This window comes from Dermacentor andersoni, chromosome 7, assembly GCF_023375885.2.
Source record: "Dermacentor andersoni chromosome 7, qqDerAnde1_hic_scaffold, whole genome shotgun sequence".
Taxonomy (NCBI): Eukaryota; Metazoa; Arthropoda; class Arachnida; order Ixodida; family Ixodidae; genus Dermacentor; species Dermacentor andersoni.
Window position 1 is genome coordinate 129,555,287 of NC_092820.1, and position 26,637 is coordinate 129,581,923.

The 26,637-nt window shown below is 42.9% G+C and overlaps 1 protein-coding gene across 1 annotated transcript in view; it reads left to right on the forward strand.

Annotated features, from left to right (window-relative positions):
• LOC126533830 (uncharacterized) overlaps positions 1 to 24,095 on the forward strand; it is a 36,635-nt gene extending 12,540 nt beyond the window's left edge. The window contains exons 5-9 of the mRNA XM_055072424.2: positions 1,758 to 1,799; positions 5,617 to 5,667; positions 10,976 to 11,065; positions 20,283 to 20,381; positions 23,970 to 24,095. Coding sequence (XP_054928399.1) covers positions 1,758 to 1,799; positions 5,617 to 5,667; positions 10,976 to 11,065; positions 20,283 to 20,381; positions 23,970 to 24,022 — 335 coding nt within the window. The 3' untranslated portion in view covers positions 24,023 to 24,095. The remainder of the gene's footprint in view (positions 1 to 1,757; positions 1,800 to 5,616; positions 5,668 to 10,975; positions 11,066 to 20,282; positions 20,382 to 23,969) is intronic.
• The last annotated feature ends 2,542 nt before the right edge of the window (positions 24,096 to 26,637 follow it).

Here is a 26,637-nt window from a genome sequence, read left to right on the forward strand (position 1 = left end):
CCGCGGAAGGACGGCGTCAATATCTCTTTTAAAGTTTTTCCTGTGTACAACTGCTTTATTCTACGCCCGAAAAATTATTCACCCATTAATGATGCACAGGCAATCGATTACGGTATCTCCTGTTCAGAGTGCGGGTGTTCGTAAATCGGAAATATAAAACATCATCCGTAATGAATTCGCAAACAGGGGAACGACTTTCAGCAAGCCAATCGTGTACGCAGCGTGGCTGGGAGAACTCTAATACTTACGACCCCTCAATTGATCCCCGAGCTGCACTCATCTTTACAGTAGAGACAAATTGTGCAAGATGCTTTGTTTGTTGTTATAGTTCCCACTTACAGCAGGCAGGAAGGAATTTCAGCCGGTAGTTAGGCGGCATTCGCGCTTTTGTACGGTGAATGAATTTGCGGCAGCGCAGCTCGGCTACAGCGACGAGCAAAAAGGAAATGACTAGCCATTCCTCGCTTGCGAAAATGGATGTCCAGCTAAGCTGTTGCACAACCACCACTACCTCGGTATGTAGTTCTCTTAGAATTATTAAAATACGCGGAATTCGAGGGTTAGGTACTGTAATTTTAGCCCTTCAGCTATCCTAAGAGGTTGAAATTACTTGCGCAAAAAATTTAGGTGCATAATCGAATGGCTTCAAGTTTTCCTTATATATCCCTTAAAATAATTAAAACGAAAATGCTCAGTTGAACAAAGAGCAGCGATTCCTGTACCCGAGGAATTTCGACGGTGAACTTGTGTGTGCTGAAGATACCCCTCGCAATCAAGGGGAGCTTGGCGTTTTTTTTCAACGCCCTGAAAAATGGTGAAGTGAGGTGTGGCAACGAGCAGATTGAAAAACGAGCTATAGAGGTCTTCACACCACCCATTAGAAAGCAGCTTGCACATCTAGGTTAGACGGTTGCGTTAAGTAGCGTAACCACGCAAAATTCTGGCTTAAATGACAGAGAAGCTTTTAACAATGGCACACGCGCGTGATTCTCCTAGACTGTAAGTTTATACTATAATGAGGGCATTCGCATATTTTTCACCTATAGACATGGTGGATACATAGTCTCAAGGATGTTAACGGTGAAGCAATGTGTGGCTTCTGTTTTTTACACTACAAGAACTAGTATTATGATTCAAGAACGTACAATTAACAGATCACAGATGTCAAGCTGGCCGCAAGAACCACATGCAGAAGGTCACAACACACTGTCTTGCTTCTGTAATTTTACATGTCAAATAGGCCACACTGAACGACCATCTCAAGGAGCAAAGTGTGTGACTGGGCTAGTAGGCATCCCTTGGTAAACAACATCGCACTAGCTGGCGGAGCCCAGAAGGTGATGGAAGCACTGATGCCGAGCTAATATTTTTAATTACAATTGCTCAAATATACCTTTTTTTGATGACTGCCGAAAAATTCTTGAAATAGACTGCTCAACATGAAAGAGATGTTTTAGAAACCACGTTATTGGGAATAGTGGACTTCGAAAAACTGGTTAGGTGTTCTAATTGTTTTGTTTTGTTTAACACAAGAAAGTGTTTCAGTCATTCGGGAAGAAACTGAAACTAGGCAACTGGGGACTGCTTTAAACCATGCGACAATAAACAACAGCTGTTGACATCTTCTCATGTCTCCTGGTATATGCCCCACAAGCCGAACCACTGTTCTTATTTTGATACTGCTCTATAATTCTGTTCAAAATTTTCTGAACTGCATGTTTATGCCAGCCTCATTATTCACTGTATATATATTACAGGATACCCATCTTCGCAACCAAGACCATGTGGTGGGAGTGCAGGTAAGAGAACAAAGAACATGCGAGTCTAAATGTAGCACTAATTGAGCAAACAGTGGTAATATTGTTCCAAGGACTTAGAAAATAATTATGTAATTAGAGAAAACATCGATGACACTCTCTCATCATTAATTAAAATTTATTACAAAAGTAGGTTCGGTAACAGCAACAATGAGCTAAGTTCATCTAATGAACTAAAATTTCATCTACAGAAATCGTGCAAATTTCATGCACGGTGTAACTAAACGGAGTGACAGCTCATCAGAAAATACAAATACAGTGATTGGACAAAGCGCTGATTGTTTAGCCGTGTGTTCTTTCCGTATGTTTTGTCGTGTGCACTGTGACTGAATTTTTATAGCCTATAGAAAACAGTAGACATTATCATTGATTTGCAGTTAATTTCAGTACAGGGGAAGCTACAAACAGGAACAGTGATGTGTATATGTAGGAATAGATGATAGTACCTAACAACTTGCGACCCCATCTGCTACTTAAATTGTGTAAAAAATGAAATGTCTATGATCACGCAATAATAATCAATGCAAGAAAATTTTGTGCTAGTTGTTACGCTGTCACTGTCAATATACTGCAATACGTGTCCATTACATGACGCTCAATTAAGAACGGTTTTTACTAGACCATCAGTTACCACGATGGAGCAAAAAGTATCTTACAAGGTGTTATTTCGTTTTTCGCAAGCCATGCACAAATTATGGAATATTGCACAGATTATTGAGAAGAGTTGTTTAGGATTCAGTCATGTCTTCTACGCACGCCGATGGTTGTGATATGACAGCCACTAATAAGGCACATAATTTAGTGTTTCTGTCCAAATTGACGGTCCATCAATATTTATGTTTCGGCATGACTACACTTGTTGCTTGTATCAGAAGAGCATGTTTTGGTCCTGTAACGATGTTCTAAATTATAGAATGGGTAACTTAACCTAATATAAAATCAAAATATATCAGCAAATATAGCGTAAATACAACTAAACAGTTATTATGAATAAGTTATCAATAATCACATTAATGAGTAATCCAAATGGCAATAGTGGCACGTACGTGCTTGAGCATAAACGAAAAAAAGAAATGTGCAAAATCGTAAAGTTTTCTAAGGAAACGATGCGGTCGCTACTCGAGTTTGTTTTTATAAAACGATAATATGGGTACAGGCACATATTCCAACTTTCAAGGGTAAGCTTGAACGAGTACCCTTTCTGAAACAAGACGCACACTGTACAATGCCCATAGCATGGCTTAGCTTGAACAATAACATATGACACCACCGTTGCGCTTCCAGAGATTATACGCTTTCTTAAGCTCACTCATTTTATTCATGTTAACTGCAAGAAATACGCTAATAATTCGAGCAATCATAGTATCGAAATGCATAGAATGTGAAGTGTTATCAACGTGTAAAGTTTGAGAGCGAATGACACAGCGTTTTAGCCGGAAGAGTCATTCACTTATCAGCCTCTTAATTAAACAGCATTCTGTATGTGTGTGAACGTCCTAAATACATATAACTGTACTTGTTATACATGCCTCTCAATACATCGCGCAAGCTGTATGCACGCTACGGCATCAGTAGGTGTGCGTATATGCAATACGTGTTTGGCCATCAAGCATATAGGAATGTGGCAACGCCAATTATTCTGTTTAAGAACATGTCTACCAACATTCGAATAACGGACGCCTATCGAATTATCAGTTGTGGTCACCCAGGGCGGCGCGTTCAGCCTAGTACCCTCTACTTTAATAAACAACATGCTTAGCACTAACGTAAGTGCTTTTGCGTAATTTTTAGGAACCTTGTTTTTTGAAACGTTATGGCACTGTCACCGGGTTACAGTGGCGCTAGGTATGCTTCACTGAGCGAAAAGCCGCGAAATGGTCATATGAAAACTTGACGCCGCCACTAAATACGAGGACTGGAAAGTTAAAGGTGGTTTGGATGAATAATAATTCACCTGGTGGTTAGTCATTTAGAAACGGTAGAAGAGCTTAGGTCGTCAAGCGGGCACAAAAAAAAAAAAAATGCGATCGACAACCCGTGCTCATCTCAAATCGTGCTCGTTATCACTTACTTGCTCTAGATGGCGCGCGTTCTTTTGTTTGAGCTTGGTGTAAATAGCATCGCATGATGTGGGGAGCTCTTGACATTGAAATCGAAGGCATATACTGACTTGTGCGTAGTGCTGTCTGCCTTGTTACAGCGTAAACCATCATTTGGTGTAGACTTCACAATTTTGACAGAAAATTGTTCGCCTGGTGTTGTGTTTTATTAACATAAAAATGATATGCGCATAAAAACTTGTTTCTTCTTTTTGGCAAGTTTTTTTTTAATCGTCCCTAGGGTGTTTAAAAACCTGCAAAGGAAGAGCTCTTGTTTTGAGTGATCGAACATTATTCAGTTTTAATACAATATCTACAACACGACCCAAAGATACAGAACAGTTATAAGACATAGAGGACTCTTGAATAATACTTACCACTTGGGTTCTTTTTACACGCTTAAAAAGTACACAGTACGAGCTGTTTTCTGTTTCACTGCTACAATAGTACGGCTGGTGAGGTAGATGTCGAATCAGAACGTTCGATTCAAAAGCGCATTGATGCTGCGACCGAAGTACGCTTCAATAGGAGACTCAATTGAAGTTTTGAAATTTTAAACTGTTTACTACTCTGGTATTCATCAGCCATGGCTATCATGTATCACACCTAATAGAAAACTTGATCTGTACCATTTTCACTGCCAGTTGATACTCACCGCAGTTTGAAGTTTAAACTTTTTACGTAGAATTACGTCAAGCATAGCAAAAAACACACACCTGTATGTATATCTGCATGGCTGAAAAAAAATGGCCAGGCTTAGCTTGGTTAAGCCAAGAATGCGTTGCATATTGCGCGCGAGTTGGGGCCCAGCTTTTCCTCCGGCTGTCGTGACGTCACGCCACGTGGTTCAATGGTGGCTGCCCGGCCGCGCCCAAGGGCTGAACTGAGTGATTGCAATATGCAACGCATAAAACGCTTTCTCAATTTAAACTTTACATAACCGGTGTTCTTTCTAGGTGGAGTCAGACACTGAAAGCGTATGCGATAAGCTGGGGAGAACAAGCGTAAATGTGTTTAGGCGGCTTTTATGAGCACTAACTTTTATTTTCTTCCAAAAAGCTTTGGTATGAATCAGGATTTTATTGATATTTAGGAATACTGGTTGGGGAACACGTTAAACAATTTTCAGTTATATTGTGAGAAACTATAGTTTGCTTTGTGTTTCGTTAATTGAACGGTAACTTGAAGAGTTTTGTTTTCTAGGTACTGTGTTTACTGTTTAGATGAAGCATGCCGATGATGGTGCCAAAAATATTTGTCAAATATTAATCAAAACTAGATAATAACTCTATTGAGTAGATTTAATTTTGTCGAAGTGATTGAAATATTCAGGCGCTGAGCGCGCGACAACCACGAAATGGCGGTGAAAATCCCGAGGGCCTCGTCTTAAACTTATAAGGGGACGAAGCCGTATGTGTATTCTAAAAGAAAATTGGAAGAATAGTTGCAGACGTTACCAGACGTTTGCACCAGCAAAAGCTGAACAAAGAAAACATTTTGTTTTCTGGATTTTAAGCTAGCTTTTGACTAAGCATAAATGCCCTTATACCAAGCAGTGATTTGTTGTAGTTTCTATAAAATTCAGAAAAAAAAACATTTCCACCTTCCTGCGAAGTCAACCAAACTATAACTAGGTCTTCTAAAAAATAAGGATTTCTGCAAGGTAGTGTTCTCCAGCACTCCTGATGTTTACATTACAGGTTACATTTCCGGTCAAGGTACAACAATTGGCGGTGCTGTTACACAAACAAGTAAGTATTTTGACAAAACCTGTTAAACCACCTCATGACTTGGATGACAGCAGCCATGAATTGGCTCGGTATTATGCTCGCGGACTATGCTCGGTAGCGAGGAAAGCAGTACAGGTCCAGGAAGATAATAAGAACTCTATTAAAACATTTATTTTGGATGCTCAGCAAATTCTATAGATAACCTGCTAGAAAATTTGGGGAGGTCCTTAAGGGACGGTGAGCTCAGGGGCACCAGCAGTAGGCATGAGTGTGCCAATGACGCAGCTGCTACATAGAATGGCGTAGAAGATAGTAATATTCCAATGGGGAAAAAATAAGGTAACAACCAACTGGACAGTTTCGTATGTGGCCTCGGTAACCTGGTCTTAAACATATTAAAGTTGTATTTACCTCGAAAGTTTCGAAGAAATGGTGATGGGCTGGAATGGCATACAAACGAAGACCAAGAAGTTAGGAGTTAAGTAAAGACTTAGTGGTGGCTGTTCTAAGGGACCCTTCGAATCAGCTGCGATGCAGAAAAATGATCCTGTGCGATGTGGCCGGCCGCGTCGCTGGTACATTCTGCAAGAATGGGCACAGCCGATTGAATTATCTCAAACGACAACGTGGTGTAGCGAACAAACAACAGGTAAGAGTAAGTAAAGACGGTATCATACACAACACAGGCCTCACAGCACACATATAATACACATATATGCTCCAAGAATTATGCCTTAAGGGCAAGTCTTTATCGCAATAAAAAATAAAAGTAAAGACGGTAGTGCCACGGCGGGATAAGCTGTTAGCGAATGTCATCTAAGTCAAACTGCTCTCCTAATTAGGGTGGTCTTCAGAAATGTACATCGACAGCGTCGCATTAATCGCTTCGTTAAGGGGTACCTAAATACAATTTGTCACCATTTGATAGACGGCGCTTAGCTTAATATAGTCAACGCATATGGAAAGAAAAGAGTGACCGTTATGAAACAACAGCGGTCGTAGAGCTCCATGGTGGAGAATGACGTGAGAAACTCAGGACACGAGAAATATGCAACACGAATGTCTAAACATGAGTTGTGGACCAGGCTATGGGTATTATCTATCAACTTTAGTTAGCCGAATCGCTTGGGGGTATTATGGTCCTACTTCGCACTTTACATTGATGTTCTTTTTACCGCTCTAGTTTAAACTACTGCGCTCCACTTTAATAATCGAGCATTTTACGGGTTCCTAAGGATAAAGTTGCACAGCCGGCTCCCTCGGCGGGAGCGATCCGCTACAGCCAGAGGTCCAACTATCGTAATGTTAAATACAACGCTACTGTAAAACGAAGTGAAATGTGAGGTGTGACCTCAACAAGTGAAACCTTCCACGATACTGCGGATGCAAGATAGTTTGGTTCCACCTCCCGTGATGCGTAGGATGCCTCCAAAACTAGCGGCGCCATAGAAGCGATACTATCATGGAGGAGAGCTTCCTTCTCGTATTTCGCCGCCATTCGTGTGTATGTGCGAGTGGCGAAAGAGGCGCTTGGGGCCGAATTCACAATGCTTCTCCTTCGTATGTGGTCTTTGCCATTCACTGACTGCCTTCATTAATAGCACGTCAAACATAATAATTGACAGAACTTTTTTACACACAATTTAAACAATAGACCTTTTTGTAAATACGGACGCTGGTGCTTTTTCCTTTTCGATATCTGCTCTACCGTAGGTACATTGGAGGAGGACGCACTTTGCTTCGTTTTCCCTTAGCCCCACTTCACTACTCGACAGCGAATAAATACTTCGGAAAAGTTCGCTGTGTGTTCGTGTTCTGTGGTGTCAAAACTGTTGCGCGCATGACTCCGAGGTTTCTCCGTACAACTCGCTTGTTCGATAGACTATGTATTCTTTTTCATACATTAAAGCATTATTATATCACTCCCCCCTTTAACTTATGCATTGCATGAACTTTTTTCTATGCTTCGCCACCACGCCTGTTCCTAGAGGGTTGCTGCCAAGAAGTGAGGAATGACTCAGTGCGTAGTGTATCGGTGGCGGGGATGGCGAGATAAATGGAGCTTCAGGAGCCACATGCAAATGAATAAGGACACGTTTATTTCCTTTGATGAAAGATATTCATTTGACGCTTGCACTGAAACTGTTGTCAATGGCGGGCGGAGCACATGAAGAGGGTGCCCATGTGGGTTGTAATGTAAAGATGGTCTTCGGTCCTTCACGACCCTGACACTGACGTCAAAGGTAAGAAGCGAAGAGACAAACCTTATTATTGCGTATGCCAGTGACACTGCCTGGCCATTGCCTAGAAAAAACTGTTGCTTTGACAATACACACTCTGTGTCACTCACTATAAACACGTTTGGACAAAATCATGCGGCGGTTAAACGGAGCAAAGCGCATCCTCCTTCTTATATATTACCAAGGCAGGAGCAAAGTTTGGCAAACAAAAGTCAGTAGCAAAAGTAATTAGATTTTCCTTTGCGGTGTTTTTGGGTCAGGAAAATGCGAGAATGAAGCTGTTGTCTATCGACGCGACTTAGTGATGCGTGTAGGGCAACATGAACTGGTGATATTGCGTGGCGCGACCGAAGCAGCCTTTCCTTTGTGGAAGATGTCTGCACCAATGCCAACATGGACACGAAGCTGAGAAGTGGTCGGCACACGACAGGTACCAGCAAGATGACCAAGCAGAGTTATATTGCGACAACCAAAACTAAATGTTTAAGAGTTCATCTGACTGCCAGATGATGGTCGTGTGTAGCCATATTCAAATGTGGCTGTGGAATTACACCACCTCGGCTGCATGACATTATGCTCGAGAAGACCACCTGTAGTAACGAATGCTGTCTATCTGAGGTGCGATCGTCAAAAGAACTCTGCCAGTATATCTCGGAGGTCAGTGAAGGAAATTTAAGTAGACCGGAGAAGACCAACCAGGAGGTCATCAGTCTGCAGCAGTGGACAGATGTCCTTTGGTGATACTTCATTCAAGTGCCTGCATTTGACGCACTAACACCTGTTGACACTCTGACAGCAAGGCTGGTGATTCGTGGGCACAGCAGCAACTTCGAATAACTTACTTATTGAGCATTTTTTTCTCGTGCCTAATCAGCGTCCGGCATGAAACACACAGGATCTCATCGGGTAGTCACCGGCGTCTCAGGTGCGGAACCAAAGAGTTAATTAAAACTGGCATCTGACCAAGACCACGATAAAAAATTAAACAGGGTCGTCAGTCATAACATGTGGCAGAGATCGGCAGTAAGCACTGGGAGGGGGTCGGTCGCTCAAATTTTGTCCAAACTGCCATCGGCTAAACAGCACGATGTGGATGCTACAGCAGATGACTCCGAATCCACGGCAGCAAGTACAGAAACGATATACTCCTTGGTAGAAGAGGCGTAGGGCACAGCCATGTTGGTCTGGATCAGTGGCATGCATCAGCTAACGTTAAAAATGACCAGCCACATTCTTTTATCAGTGGCAGTGAGAAAGGTGTGGCGAGCAATATTTGAGGCCACTAGAACATTGTCAGTCGTCGCTATCATGCCACTAATTTAGAGAATGGAAGGCGAGGATGTCGCAGGCTAATGTGATTGACGTAGAATAAATGCACCGAACAGGTAGGTCGAGCTCGAGCACACCATTTCCACAACGAATAAAGGTAAAATTAGGGGACAGAAATTGCATACCAGCATGCGGTAAAGGGAGCACTTCTTGGGTACAGCAAGTAGAGCATTCGCGAAGTGGTATGCGATATTTATACTTGCTTGAAATATTTCCAGAACAGGAATTACACGAATGATTGTTAACATGAGCAGTGCGACTACCTCCTTCAGGAGTTAATGAAGCACCGAACGAATCAACGATATATCTGTGGCAGGGTCAACACGAGCAGTGAGAAATACACTGTCCCACTTAAGGTATATTATGCTCCATCTCGTCGGTGTGGCGGTCAGAGGACTTTACAGCCAAGTCCTCAATGCAGAGTCCGATTCTGAAGTGGCATCATCTAGTTTTCTGGGGAGAGACGTCCAATCGGCGTCAACGGGTGTAAAATTGACATGAGCGAGATATTGGGCGACGAGTAAACGGCGAACAAGAAAGTGGTCCACACAGAGACAGTAGCCGGCAGCCCCCCGTGATGAGATTTAATTAGTTGGTAACGTGAAGTTGTTTCCACTTAAATAGGAAATGGCGAGCACAACAGTTATGAGCATAGAGTGTAACAGGATGGCGTTGCTACCGAGTCCTGCATTATCGGAGTGACCACTAGCATTTCTACACTCGGTAGTATTGCGAGGGAATAGTGGAAGGCTCTGGCCTTGATATACGAGATTAGGAGAGCGTAAGTTTATCACGTAGCTGCGACGGTGCTCGCATAGTGCAAATCGAGAATGCAAAGGTCATAACGAACGGTGGCTTAGGCAAGTGATTCATCGTGCGGTTAAACTCCCGGGCATGTGAACAGGTGGAGGCCGGCGACATGGCTTCGATTTTGCGTTAGATAATCGTTGTCATGTCTTCTGCGGCTAATGGCACGTGAAATGCAAATACTTCTTCGCGAAACAGTGTGATGTGGCGGCAATGATGGTAAATCACGTCAACCTGTTTGTGATGTGTTTGTTTTGGCGTTTGTAAAAGTCTGCCACTCCGATAATGGCGTCGAGCGTGTGATGGTCCTCGCTAATAACATGATAGATTGTATCACGTGCTGTCACTGTAAACCATGTGTCACTTTTCAGACTTCATTATAAGCTCATCCGAGTGACGAGGAGTGACCAGCACGTTGTGTAATAAAAGTAGGACTACGTAGATCACTGGGTACACGACGCAAGCCCATGTCCTTCTTTCGACGAATGGCGCCTAAGCATGTTAAGCTTAGTGACCCCTCCCTTAGTGTGCTGGTGTCTGTTTGCAATGGGGACCGTGGGAGCAAGCAAGTAATCACACTGGCTGATAGGCTACTCTCAATTCCCACGGTGAACTCAGTAAAGAGAACATAAAGTGGTATACTGTGGCTTTTTGTGAGATGGTCAGGCATTTTTTTTTTCGAACATCGCTTACCGGAAAAGAAAAACATATTTTTTTTTCACGTCTCCCCAACACATACTCTTGTCCTAGTCTGTTGTCGTCTCCCATTACGTGGTCATCATAACAGCTAACACGATGTCACTAGGCTACAAATTGAATTTTGCTTATTTCTTTACATATGCAGTATGGCAAACAGCCAATTCCCTCGTCTACATTTGGTTTGCATAGTCATCACCTGCAGAGCACCCTTACATATTATGTCTTCTTTTCTAATCTTTTGCTTTTACGTTTAGCCGACTGCAAAATTCAAGGATGCCGTTCTGGAGAAAGACCACTTTGTTTAAGATACGAGAAATACGGAACAGGATGTGACTGCAAATGCGGTAAGATTTTATTGCTAAATACGGAGGCAGAATATTTTCGCCGATAATTAGAATATTAAGATAACCTGTTCGGTGTGCAGGTTGCCACCTGTTACATAGATATGGGCCGACAAGCCAACGCCCTGATTTTCTACAATATTGCGATACCAATTATACTAACAATCAAGGTGGCTTTCCGCCTTCACCGTCGCCGCAATGTTGCGTATAAAGTCCAAGGGTGATAACATTGACCCCGTGCGCCGTATGCTGCATGTGCGAGTGAAAGCATGCGAGGATGAGCCGGAAATCGACGCTCAATCTAGCGCGTGCAAGGGAGGGAGGGGGGGGTGTTTTACTCCAGCGGCTTCAGTGTATGGCGCGGCCGCACGCGGCCGCGCGGGCTCTATTTTGGTAGCCATCTGCGACGGGGGCAGAGCGCGCTTAGTTCTGAAAGCTGCATGTCTGCTATGTTTTCGCCGCTCAGTTCGCGTTCAAGTGAGAGGTAGCACGAAGGTAAATTTCCTCGCTGCTACTGCCTGCTGCGCTTCCTCCCTGAAGCGCTCTCACCCTTAGTTTCCTCGGTTATCGAGCGAGATGTGTTCATGTTTGCTTGTGCGCGCCTTACAACACTTTTGGTGATTCAGTTAATAAGCGAATATGTGCAAGTTTATATGGCCAGTAAACTAATATCCCTAGTTCGTATAATTATCTACTAATTTGCTATCGCAATCGATGCTTCCAATTTCATGTAAAACTCCGAGCCTTTTTAATACAGACAATTATTGCCTCACGTCCGAAGGTACTATGAGCAGGGACCTTATATCAGTAAGCTAAGTACTTATTGGTGATACGTGGTCTCGCCAAATATAATATATAAATCTAATATCATTCACTCATTACATAAAAAGTGAATATATCTACGCATACAGGTGTGCAACATCCTCGAATGATCGCATTATTCCAGTAGCAGTAATTGCAAGAACGATTAGACATTACATATAAATGCAGGGAGCAACACGAATACATCACATATTATATAAAACTATCAGTACTGAAAAACATAAGAGCCAGTTATTGCACGTTTATCGCACAATTCACAAGAAAAAATAAAAACAAAGCACGAAAGCAACCAATTATTTCTTACATAAAGAAGGATGGCAAAGAAAACAATTTCATAATTGTTACAACAAAAGGTAATGCAGAAGCGCCGGGAAAGCTAATGCAGCGCACTGGCCATGGAGGACCTGGCGACACCGTTAAATTAGTAGATTGTTTTAGAAGTTATAAGTTATTAGCATTGGTACAGCAGTTATAATCTTTAGTTGTCATTCTGTGCTTAGTGCGCCGAGAAATGAAGTTCAGTTTTCTCGAATACTTCTTCTTATTGATTGCTGTAGCATTAGTATAAATATTGAAGCAGGCGCACTATGTGAAATACATGCGTCTTTTCAATAATAAAAGCTATCCTGGCTCTATAAACATGCAAACTGGATCTTTTCATGAAATTGTAAACATTGCTATTAAACTAGGCGCACACTTTGAACGTCTACTAGTTATAAGTTTCTTTGATTGCACATTTCATGACTTTGTGGCTGGATTTATGTGGCATGACTGCGTCATCACAGCTATAATAGGATGCAGTAGTAATGTAGGAGCTATTCCAGGGATTCATTCCGAGTCAGGAACAATGCAGGCAACTGGCGATTAGCTGACCTTCTCCTCTTCAAAAGTTCTGCTCATGTTCATAGTCGGCGCATTGTTTAACATAACCCTCAGTGGAGAGCATAGCCCACATAACGTGCAGCTGTATTTTATATATATATATATATATATATATATATATATATATATAGGAAGCACAGCCATAGAATACAACATCCAAACATCGACTGAAGGCAGTGCCTATTATCTGGATGTAGTGTACTGTCACATGCACAGCTTTCTAACTTTTTTCAGGGAACATTGATTACGCCAGTTGATATGCTTCTGGGCGCAGACTTTTCTCAGGTTAAAGTAATGTTCTCGGCAATTCACAAGCTTATATATCAGTATAATAAAGGAAAGGTTGCCATGTGCCACACATGTGTAACAGAAAGCATGAAGATCCGTTCGCCACCTGTGCTAGCAACGTGGTTTAATGTATCCATTTTTCTTGTGGTAAGCAGCATATAACTCAAATGCGACGCTGTGTGAATGACTGGCTAAAAGAACACTCGAGCAATGCCAAGAAAGCGTACGCGACGAATCGTTTGCATATCACTGCAGATCGTGCGGCTGTGAACCGTAGATTGCTCAATATACTGCTTATAGCAAAAACGCTGATCAACTAACACGTGAAATAATTGAATCTGAAATGGTTTCGTGGCTTGGAGATGGATGTGTGAGGACGCCACATTTTGAACTTATAAGACAAGGAGTTAACCTTCCTAAGGATGTGACTTGCGCACGTGCGATGTGATGAGTGACTGGTATAAACACGAGTCGCCGAAAATAAACCCTATTGTTGGGAGCTATCCCCGACAAATTCACTCAACAAAAGAAAGCAAGCCTAGCGAGATTCACTGCAAGAAATACAGCAACCGTCTTAACTTTGATTGTCACAAGACAATGGACCTTCGCTGTGTCCTTTGCGTTCTTGAGACGGCGTCAATAATAGCACGCAATTAAGCGATATTCTAATATATCATTGCGAGGTCATTATTATTCTCCCACACCGTTCAACTTTAGATCGCTCAGTGCATTTCAGTACACATTGGTCTGCCCTTATTCAACAACGTGCACCTTTGCAAATACCATCCGAAGTTTGAATTGACACCCTCTACGTGCAGTGCGCAGGAAGAAGTGCCACGAAGAGAGTATGGGGCACGCGCGTCGCGGTGACTCTCAAACAAAACATATGTACAGCCTTACAAATGATATAAGTGACTCTTCAGGTAAATCTTTGAAGAAACAATAGGCACTACGAACGCAAACGAGAACTAGTACAACCTTCAACTGACCACTCTGCAAATCGTCACAGTTGACAGCGAAGAATAGTTTTGATTTTCATTGTGCATAATATCATCTTTCACATGATACAAGCTTTAGTTCCTTTAACTACGTCATATGGCGTTTGTTTTATAAGGTTTACTTTTTCGTTGCATTAAAATATACAATTGCACTAGCCCTTGTATTAGGCGTTGTGTAAGAAAATTACTGATGATAGCGAGATAAGCGAGTTAGTCATGATTTATCCTTCATCTGGTAACAACGCAAAGGGACACGGATAAAAGGAAGAAGCACGACAATACGGGCGCTGACTCAAAACCGGTATTTCATTCAAGAAGTTGACACACATATATAGGACCCGCAGCAGGATAGACTTCGATGTAATGATTCGACTTCGGTTCCTACATATGTTTGTTAAATTCCTGAATAAAGTATTAGTTGTGGTTCGGTGCGTGTGTTGTCGTGTTTTTCTTTTTCCGTGTCTCTTTGCGCTATTACAAAGGAGCGATGAATTACGGATGAACTAATCTCACGATGACTGCCAATGGTGATGCGAATAACAATCGAGCAACGTAGGGACAGACCATACTCCTGAAGTCACGTGTATTTAATACGTGGTGGGGTTATTATGAGACGGTTGTTGCTTGGACTCTATGCCACATATTCCGATATTGTCCCACTTTGCTGTGGTACTCGCTTGCTGAGATCACCCATTATCATGGAGGCATGAGGACCACTTAATGACCCCAATGAAGTGACGGTGGAATGACGAAGAAGGAATTGTATCAATCGAGTGTCAAAGGCCTACCAAGACGATAGCACGGCGGCAATGAGATTTCGATTCTTAAATTATGACCAGGATTTAATGACGACAGTGTGGTGACTCTGAACTGAGGACCCGAAGAGGACGATGACTGTACAACGACGATGGTGTGACGACGACAGTATGACGCCAACCAGACGAGGTAATCGGAATGACAACGATGGAACGATGAAGTCGTCATGACAGCAATTGTATGCCAACTGGTGACTGATAGAGTCTTGGTAACGGTGACACAATGACTACAGTGACATGAAAATAGCGGCATAATCGCGACTGAATGACGACACCTTGCTTACAATAGGCTGACAAGCAAGGAATGACGTCAATGCATTGAAGGTGCCATGACAACGGTGACATGATGGCAATGGGATGACGATGTTATAGAGATGACGGTGGTATGTCAGCGACTGCGTAACGAGAGTCCGATGGCGAAGGGACAGTGATGGATGGAAAAACGACCTCGATGGCACCCCTACCACAGAATGACGACGAACACATGACGACGGCTCTACTATCCCGATGCAGTGAAGGCGGTTGCATGACAATGGCATGTGAAGAATGGGATGACGATGAGTTCATGATGACAATGGCATGACAATGATGGTATTCGGAAACCTGTATGGCGACGGCGGTGTGACGATGACGCCATGACAAGAATCGGATGGTCAAGCTGAAGTAATGATGATAAAATGATTAGTACTGCATTACGAATTCGCAAAATAGCAAATTCGCAAATGCAAATCATTCGCAAAAGAAACGTTGATTGCTTTTTCATATTCGCCCACCTCATAATAAATTTCTGCTGTAAACTAAAACTCGCAGTATCTCCAGACATACGAAGAATCGGTAGCCATGGCAAATTAGGGAACAGCCATATGAAGTAAGGATAGCAATTTGATCAGTCGCATCAACTTGTAAAATTCATTTGGTGACTAAATTAACAAGCATAGTGTCAGCGCAAACAGCAAAATATGAACACATCAGACTCAATAACCGCAGGCACTCGCTGTCGAAGCGCTTGCGTGAGCAAGCATGGCAGCAGCAGTGAGCAAAGTCACCTTCGTGCTGTCCATCACTTATCGCAAACTGAGCGCCGAGAACACACAGCACGCACAAAGCTACGAGCCGTTGACGCAACTAGTCTCTGCCCCCAACGCAGGTCGCTCTCAATGTACGACTGCACGCAGCCGCCACATGCGCAATTACAACCGGATTAGAGCCTTTTGCCCCGGTGCTTCGCAACGTTGGAAGCCTCGCCCGCGAAGGAAGCAGACGCGCTTCCTGCCCGCTGACCTGCCTTTCGCACGGGTGAGGTTGAGTTCCGCGATCGTCGGCTCCCTTCACACGCTTTCACTCGCACATAATGTGTAGGGCGCGCGGCTACGCTGTAAGTCGCCCTTCAACATTTTTCGGAACTTCGCGACAAGGGTGACGGCAGAAATGTACCTCGACTGACCGCATATTTGACATTGGAATAAAAATAGTCGGCATCCCATAAGTCTGCCGATATCCAGCGATACGCTGCCGCAAACAATCGGCACCGAAAGGTCGTACGTTGCATTCCCTCTGTGCCACACAACCTTGTAAATGCAGAGAAATGTTTGATAACGTGTAAACGTACGTGATCTCGCGTGAACGTGCAGCAGCATGGCTGTTCCATTTAGAATGTTGTATTTTCCGAAGCAACGTGCTTGCGACTACTCAGTTATATAGAACCAAATGCAGTTCTACGGCAGTGAGACGAAGTGCGCTGATAGAAACGAAAATGAAACAAAACTTTTCTAAAGGAATTTAGCGATCACCCTGGTGATACGAGATAAGTAAAGCAGTCGCGTTAAGGATGTTTTTCGAAAACTTGGTTCCCGACCACGCTTCAGTTCACGCACATGCAATGCTTATCTCGACAATTACGTACCAAAAGATCACCCTAGTAAATAGTACTTCAGTACACCAAGAAAGTGAACCCAACACTCAGCTATATGAAGTAAAGCACATGCTAAATACCTGAAGTTATTATTTCACAATCAGAAAAGTTATGGAAACTAGCAACCAACTTTATAGTCACAAAAGGAAACTGTGAGCAAGATGTAGCCGAATCCACAGCGTCCAAATTGGCCTCTGAAAGTCTCGAAATTTAGTTATGGGGATCTTTAGTGGCCATTTTAATGCAGCGTGGATAACACACTTGTTATGTGTATGACATTCAAACTGTGTCTCTAAGCTTCGTCTCTAAGCTGCGTCTGTAAACGCAATTTGGATGGATGCGGACGTATGCGATGCGTGTTTTTTTTTTTTCTAAGATCATGATAGACAAGGTTTTGCAATGTGTTCTTGCGGTGATGAAGTGTGCGTTGGCTACCACCTAAGGACATTTAAAATGTATTTATATAGTTTAAAGCTTCTTTTTTAGGCCAGGAAAATAATTTTTACTCTTTATCGACAGTGCTGACTGAAGGGAAATAGGTGGCGTGCCCAGCACAGCTGTAGGATGAACTTTTCGTATTATTAGCAATAGAAAAGACACATATGTAGTTAATAGGAAGCCGTGTATTAAGCCTCCTGTACCTACGGTCGCTTGGAACGTTATTGAATAGATATCATATTCCAAATGCCATTGACTACATATAATATTCAGCTACATCACTCTTGCCAGCATTTCCGTATCGTTGCAAAAACTTTCTCACTTTCTCATTTTCATATTATTTTAGCCTAGCTGGAAATCACACAAGAATTTCATTTTCATTTTTCGCAGTCACTTGCCTCCTCGAGAAGTCAAAAGTGTTATGATACCTCCGTATTGAACATGTAAAAGTGCCGCCCAATACAAGTCATATTCTAAGTTTAAGCGAGAAATACCTGAGAGGAGATGAAGGCTTAATTGTGAGAAGGATAAATATATTGTTCGGGCATATTTCAGTTACATACATATTACTACACAAGGTATTTATAACTTGTTGGCACCTTTAGGTGCGGTTGGCCACCTTGTTTCTCGGGGAATGATTAACAAATAATAAAAAAAAATAGACTGTTTAAGACTTTTACTGCATCGCCCTAAAGAGTCATTCTGATGCGTAATTCTTTGTGTATCTCCTAGTCCATCATTGTCCACCGTTGGAGTATCTTGAATATGACGTTTTGCATGCACTTAGAGTTTGAAGAATGCCTCAATGCTATGATAGATGTATATCATTACACCAGCTGTCCTAGTTAGATTAAGAAAAGTTTAATAACATTCTGAAACCTCGAAAAAGGATGTGACCAAATGCTTCTTCTAATTTGTTATATGAAGCAAGCAATATCTTTTTATTATGCCAGGTTGCCTAATTAGTGAAGTATTAGTAAACAATTTCGCATCTTCGCACGAAAAAGCATTCATGTAATACTTCTAATGACAAACTTCATGGGCGTTCTAGCAAACATCGCATTTAACAGCCTCTAACTTCCTAGTTGTTCTGTAGAAAATTTTTCCTCATGTCAAAGTAAGCCTCATAAATGTTAAAAAAAAACTCAGTGCCCTTCCACTCTGTGAACAAGAATAACGAGCGAAGCAGTGTATGCGTGCCGCTTAATGGTGAACTGCACTTCCACCGCGGCTCGTCATGGTATTGCATTATCTTCAGGACCGGCCCACGTATTGAGAGTGCTTAACACCTGCTTCACCTCCACAGCGGCTAGTCACACGATATTGCACTATCTTCTAGATCACCCCACGTATGGAGAGTGCTTAAGCCTGCTTCACCTACGCTGTGCTTCGCCACGGTATTGCACTATCTTCGGAATCAGCCCACGTTTAGAGAGTGTTAACACCTGTTTCACCTCCACTGCGGTCACGGCATTGCACTATTTTCGGGATCAGCCCACGTTTGGAGAGTGCTTAACACCTGCTTCACCTTTGCTACAGCTCATCACGGCATTGCACTGCCTTCGGGATTCGTCCACGTATGGGGAGTAAAGTGTCTACACATGGACGCCGATCCTGAAGGAATAACCCTTACCATATTCGCTGCAAAAAAAAAAAAAAAGTTGACATGCCCAGCTCAATTACACTTCGCGATGGCTTTGCTCTCAAATGTGCCACGTATCAACAAACCGAGCAGAACCTGCCGCTTAAGCGGAAGCTTTAGCTCGGGACCAACTCCGACGCGGACTATTCAAATACCTCAAAACGCAGAAACGCTTTTCTGAGATAACCCTTGGACCGATCTTAATATTTTTTTTGCATTTGGGAGAAAAAGCTAGATTGAAGTGACTTTCGGCAGCGGACTTCTGATTTAGGGCCTGAATTTTGTTTTAAAGAATTTCAAAAATTTGAAAGAAAAAGAAATCTAGAAGCACGACGTTTGTAAATTATTAGCTCTGAATCAGGAACAGATATCGCGGTTCTGTAAGCGGCATGCGTCAGATCATTCAAAGATGCCAAATTCAATATGTCAATTTATTCCTTACGCGAATTTGTTGCGTTTGATACAAGTGTTCAGCAAAAGCTGTAATTTCATATTACTAAACTTTTTTAGATTCATCTAAAACACATAAGATTTGTCCACTGTAGTTGTATTATTGCATGCAATTCACATAATTGTGATTTAACTTGTCATTGTTGAGTTACAGATTTGCGAACTTGATAAGATTGTTTTTTGAAAATTTGCGCTATATGTCAATTCTTGCTAAAATTTTCCAACCCAAATCAAAAATTTGAAAGCAACAGTCATTAAAGTTTACGTTTATCTTTTAAGTGAAACAGACCTCGTGAAATTGGTAGCAGTGGTTGCCCAGAAAAACGAATTATGCTTTTACATGTATTTGGATAGCTCCCCCCGACCTAACGCTTCCTCTCTAGAAGGGACAGAGCAGCGGCGCAGGAATTGTGGGATTTACGCCAGCGAAATGTGCTCGTCGCTGTTGTTCATGGAAGCGATAAGCAGACCTGGTTGCACACAAGGCTTAACGCGCGATTAGTTCATACGTGGCAATCTTGAGAGCGTTGCAGTTGCTGCGTTCAAGAGGACGTGTCACGTTCTTTTCATTTATTATTTAGTCGACTCTAATAAGGAAGCAGGAAAGGTTACATAATAAGTAGGAAGTTCGACGCTGCTGAATGAAGTGTTTCTGGAATGCTCTACAAGTTCCACATTGGAAGCTTTCCCATAAAGTTAACACGTGCGAAATTGGCTAATTAGTTTTTTAATTCTCATAAAGATGACCGAAAAAAAAGGAAATATACTGTGAATTGCCCCATGCGATTCTCAACAACATGTATTTGACGACGTCTACCGAGAGTACTTCGGCCACTTTAACATCTGCCGATAGCTAGGTGGGATACAGTGCTAAAACAATAGTATTAGCCGTGAATGTCGCAGTCTCTTTAGATATAAATAATTTTCCCAGCCTGTAAATACATTGTCTTGATAGTCGTGTGTTTCATTGCAGTACCAGCGTCGACAGGTTGTGGCAATAACAGTCCTTGGGGATTATATGTTTGCATACATGTCTGCTCCCAAGTAGACAATACGTGCCTTTGCAGGTGTGGTAAGTGCAGTTTTCATTTTTGTATAATGACAGGGGTACAAGCGCGAACTCTTGGCCAGCAAGGATGCAGCTCACCTAACAGGTCTTTTTTCTGAGGTGGTCGCAGGCTTGAATTGATATACTTCCAAATATTCAAAATACTTTTGCTCAGTACCTGTTCATCAAGTGTGTATAAAGTACAAAAAGTAATGTCGCGACCTTGTTTATTCCCTACATACTTGCCTAATTTCTTTCATGCTTGAATTAAACGAGCCCTAAACCACTTTATACCGCAGTGGAGATAGGCATTTGAGGGACAATAGTCTATTTCAGAAATACTTAGCCGCAAAAAGTGCGTCGATGTGTTCAGCAGAAGCGGAGTTATCGACAATCAAGCCCGGTTTCTGCTGTGCTCTCGTGCGTTCTTCAATGCCTTGCACTGCGAAGGCTACAACACTCCCCCTTCTAATTTTCATCCTGACGCGCATTTAAAACTTCCGATTTTGGTGCCAGCGACGCGTAAACGTAAGCGAAACGCGATTCTTCTCTGGGAGCCACAGTGCGCTTAGACACTCGGCTCGTGGCTGTACACCGCGGCGGTTGCGGTAGCTGCAGTGCGTAGCCAACAGCAGCTACCAATAGCAGCTGTGTATGGGAATCCACTTTGTTACGAAAATTGCCCAGAAGGGAGCGAGGAGCAGGCTTCTATTTGAAAAGAGAGCGTTTGAGAGAAAGCTTACTTCACACTGCGCTTGCGAGCTCCAGGCACCGCGTGCCACAGATGTTCACAACGCCGTATGATATTAGTGGACTATGTTATTTCACCAAGCCGGAGGTGTTGTTCTGGGCCCCTTTAAGGTCATTTTCTCCTAAAGGTAGAAGGTACAAATAAGAAGAAAATTCTGGCAGATTAGCTACCTAATTGGCGGCCTTTATAATACCAGGCCATTATTTATGCCTATATTATTCGCTACATGTATACCCACATAGGTGTGAACGACGCTGCTGAATCGGTTCTCCTTTTCCTGTCGCTTTGTGCGCTGTTCTGCTGAACTGCCCTTGAATAATATTAGTACCAAAGGGACCATTACACCCAGGTAATAGGAACCCTTGAAGGCGTTATTGTCAGGAGCGATCCTCCTTACTTACAAAAGTATTGTTTAGCTCCTGCGCAAGCGCATGCTCAATAATTCATTGCAATTAATCTAGAGCTACTTGGAGCACGCAAAAAGACTTATTTGCGCATATTAAGCCGTGTGGTAATGCCCCTATGCGTCACCAGGTAATAATTTTTCACTGCTGAGCGGTATTCTGATAGACTGGCATGAAATCGGCTGCTCGGCATCTGTTTTTTATATATTAACTAATCTCTAGCTGCAACTAATGGTGGTGCATTTATGACTAGCATATTAGCAACTGGGCTATTTACACTTGCCTCTCATATGTGGTTTTCAGTTTTTATTGCCTTTTATTTTCATTTACAACTAATATTGCCAAAGTCAGTTTTTTTTTTATGGACGCAAATATTATTTCTCTGCAGCGATGTAATCATTTGTACACCCTTTGGTTTGCTGGCCGTACCATATACTGCATTTGAATTAAGTATGATGTGTGCGCATTCTACTTCCATTAATATATCTTACGGCGGCTGCAATGGTAGTTCTGTCAGGTTTGTATGAAGTATACCGTTATATTAGGCAATGTTGCTCCACTTCAACCACCCATACTTATGGCTAACTGCAATGTGTTCCGTGTATATTCCACTAATTTCATTTCCTAATCACATGCTCCACACCACCGCAGCATTGTTTTGACGGACGATCTGTAATTTACAATTTTCTTTATTAAAAGTGTATTCCTGATATTCGCAGCGTCGGACAAGGCCAACGTAAGCTAGACGTCGAATGTCTTTACGTCATAGCAGGTATAATTTATCCAGCTTTCTCTGGTGCTCATCAGAAGATATAAGCATCTCAAGTGTGCAGTTTGTTGAGGAAATTTTAATTACTAAGCACGAGGTCGCGGAATCAAATCCCGGCCATGGCAGCCGCATTTCCATGGGGGCGAAATATAAGAACGCCAGTGTCCCGTGCATTGAAGACACGTTAAAAATCTCCTGGTGGTCAAAATTATTCCGCCGTTCACCGTCACGGCGTGCCCCATAATTATAGTTTTGGCACCTAAAATTGCAGAATTCATTCATTGAATTTTCGCTCTTGCATGCTTTATCGACACAAAAGCTCAAGAAATGGCGCGAAGAGTCTCAGGCACTAGGAAAACGGTATATAGAACCCCTTTGGCAGCCAGTGTACAAGGCAGGTGAACGGCCGTCAGCGGCCGTTCACCTGCCGTAGCGGCTGTATATATATATATCCTGTCAGCGGCCGTATATATAAATATATATATATATATATATATATATATATATATACTCTTCTTCTACAGTTCCTCACTTACTAGGAGCTTTCCGTGTATATCTGTTAGGGATGGTAGCCATGATGTGCAGGTTGTGGGCAAAGTTCTCACAATGACCACCTTTGCCACCTCATGATTTGTCTTTGCGCCTGTGTATTTAGGGGACCATTAGTTCAACAAAACTGTCCTCCATGGAATTCATATCTTTTTGAATAAATGAAGATTTCGAATGTTTATTACCAGATTTTGTAGGGTTTAATACTTTAGGAGAATAAATTAAAGAACGCAATACGCTTGCGATATCCTTATCCTCTAAATTTTCTTGTAGAAGAAAGCATAACAAAGCATCTTTTTTCGTGAATATAACGTGAGGATAAATACAACCACGTGAACTCATACCATATCTGTCGTATTTTCGATGCGCTGCGCAAAGGTCAGTTTTTACGCCGCATGAATGTTTCGGCGAAGCGCTCAAGGTTAATTATCCGGGAAAAAACCCACCCCACATTCCAATGAAAACTACCGGTGTAGTCTGTTTCCCTGTGACATTTGCTCAAGCAATGCCACTATAATTCACAGTGAATTAGCCGCAGCTTGCTAGTCGTGGCTTCATGGAATGGGGTATTTGAACGTCAAGCACGGGTATTTGGTTGAAACCACATTGATTTGTTAGGCTACCCGCACATTCGCCGCCCTTACGGAGTAAGGGCTGCCAATGCAGGATTCAGCGGCCGCATGTTTTCATGACCGCGTTACCTTTTCGTACACGCTTCGTAAATGTATTCACCTGTATAATGCACATCACGCTATCGAACCAGTGCCCCTTTCCTAGTGAGTTATTTGTTTTTATTTCAATTAGATCTTTTCAAATGTTAAGTAGCGGCTGAAATTGATATCGCAAAAATGCTGTTATTACTTATCTACGGCGATCATTTCACGATAGTTGAACAAAATTGTATGGATGGGCCGTAATCAACTAAAGACGTAGAGCATACCTTGGTTAAAGTTGTAGGATACACATAATCTACATTCAGTGAAACTGAAAGCTCTGTAAAGGATCAATTGTGTGTGTACTGCTGTAATCATTTAGCCATTTTATTTGTTACCTCAGCACAGAGAACATTAACTCACACTACCGTCTTTCTTTTATTTCTATTTTTCAAAACAATGTATTCGTGTTCCCTGCACTCGCAGTTGCCGATCGACCATTCAGTCCACCACCGCCCTGTAGGCAAATCAACGGCTAGCAGCGAACTCTTCCAAGCGTGGCTGCAACAAGCTTTCTTTTTAAGAGCAGAAAATAAATGTTTACGAAGCATCGTCTATGTTTAACTAATATCAGCGTTGTATGTTTTGCAAATGTTGCCGGAAGCCGGAAATGAAAACTTACTGACTGAATAAACTTTATTGAAACCAGCAAGAGGTGGTGGCTAGGCCTAGGCCTCCCATGTGGGGACGTTGAGGTGTTGCCCCTTCGCCGCCTCGCAGGCTTGCTGGATCGCCCAGATTCGGTCGTCAAGGTTGGAGCTACGCAGGGCAGCGTGCCATCTCGACGAGAGCGCCGTGGGGTTAGTGTAGGGGTATTGTTGTGTAGAGTCCCAACGCACGTGTGGAAGTGTAGCTGGCTGTGTCTTGCAGATATGGCACGTGGTATTGGGGTAAATATCTGGGTAGGTCTTATAACGTTGTAACGAGGGGTAAGTGTTGGTTTGTAGTAGGCGCAGTTGTAGCCTGCGCCGGGGAATGTTCTACGCTCTAAGTAGAAGGACTTCACAAGATCATTGTAGCGCGTCAGGCGATCCCCACCGGTGGGGGCAGCCTCCCCGTGTCCCGCGCGGTTAACTAGGCCTCGCGCTAGGGTGTGGGTAACCTCGTTGCGGTTGGGAAGATGCGGATGGACGATGCCTACATGAGCTGGGTGCCAGACGAGTGTAACCTGATGGTCGGTTGAGCGGGGTGCTTTATGCAAGATGCGCAAGGCTTGTTGCGAAATACGGCCGTTGATATAGTTGATAATCGCGGAGCGGGAGTAAGAGAAGATGATATGGCATGTTAGGTCTAGTGTGGCTAGCACGATGGCCACTTCTTCAGCTTCCTCAGCGTGTGGGGCTACTATGCTGATAGAATGGTGGAGAAAGCCTTCACGCGTGGTGACGGCTACAAAGCGGGTACCGTGGGCCTATTCGGCGGCGTCGACGAAACTTACACTGTCGTGGCGAGCAAGGGATTTGGTGAGAGCCGTGGCACGCGCTGTGCGACGTGCGCGTTTGTATTCGGTGTGCATGTTTCTGGCGATAGGGTCGGCGTCAATCCAGGCTGGCATGGTGCAGGGGATCTGGTGTTTATGGCTGTGTTGATGGTGGTAGGTGATACCGAGCGAGGTGAGGAAATGGCGGCCCGTCACTGTGAGAGTGAGTGTCTCCAACTGCGAGCGGTGTTGGGCGTCGATGAGTTCGTCCAATGTTTTATGGACGCCTAGTTCAAGGAGGAGGTCAGTGCTAGTGCAACCGGGGAGGCCGAGGGCTTGTTTATAGACACCGCGTAGGAGGATGTTGAGCTTGGTTTCTTCAGCCTTGTACCAGTTTAGACACGCAGCAACGTAGGTTATGCGACAAATTACACATGACTGGATTAATCGGAGGAGATTGTCCTCTTTCATACCCCCACGGCGGTTGAAGACCCGCTTCAAAAGTCTCATGGTGTTGGCTGTATTCATCTTGATTATTGCGAGGGCTAAATTCGCAGATGGACGCATCCATCTGCGCATTTGTTTGAGCATAGGGTGGTTTCTTGCATGTTTTTTTCTGAATAGAACTTGCCAGTTGAAGTCTAGCGCTCTCGCCTGTGCCGAATTTTTTTCTGTTCGCCTTTTTAGCGCTAGTAACTGTTTCAGCAAATGGATCAACACCAATTAGCCCAACTTTCTGCGATAATTCTGTTATAGGCGTGGTTGCCGAGTTTTTTGAAGGCCTCAGGTAGCAGTGTAATCTTTGTCGATATTTCTAAAAATATTCGCGTATGCCTCCTGTACTCCTTCATAAAGAAATGCCTCTACGACTGCTAGTATGTCTCGGAATCAAATGCCTTTTCAAAACCTATGAAAACAATATAAAAAGTATAATTGTATTCCGAAGGTGTTCCCATTACCTTATTTATGACATAGATGAGATGCATTGAACAATACCCCGTCTTGAAACCAGCCTGTTCTCTTAGTTGATTGAAGTCGAGTGTTGCCTTTATTCTATTCGAAGTTATCTTGGTGAATAGCTAAAACAATACTGAAGGTGAGCCCTTACAAGCATTTGATCTGTTCCTTACGTAAGGTAATCGAAGGCTGACTCATGCATGCTATTCCACCATTATTGATTTGCCATGCCTTCACCCTAAGACGCATATCTTCAATCCTATGCCTCCACAATTTCGCGCATTCATCTAACTCAGGCGTGCAGTTACAATCATGACAGCCTTGGCAATGTAAGGAAAGACTAGAAGGCAATCTACCGGTTAACGACCTTTTACGTCCCATTAGCCTGTCATTGATACACCACCCCGTTTTCGCTACGTAGGATTGGCCACAGCTAAGGGGAGCTTTATATACCACACCCAAACGACACTCAGTAAAATTGTTAGTAAATTTCACTGCTAATTTCACTCAGTAAATTTCACTGCTACCTCCCTTCCTGAGGTAGCAGTGAAATCCAATTCGTCCCTATCGCAGGAAATCATGTAATCTTCAAAGTAACGAAATACCTTAAGAGGAAGCTTTAGTTCGTGTGCTCCTATCTGAATACATGTGAAAGGAGAATTCATTTTTCTCAGCAACCACTGCACCAATCTTGACGAGATTTGATGCATATAAAAG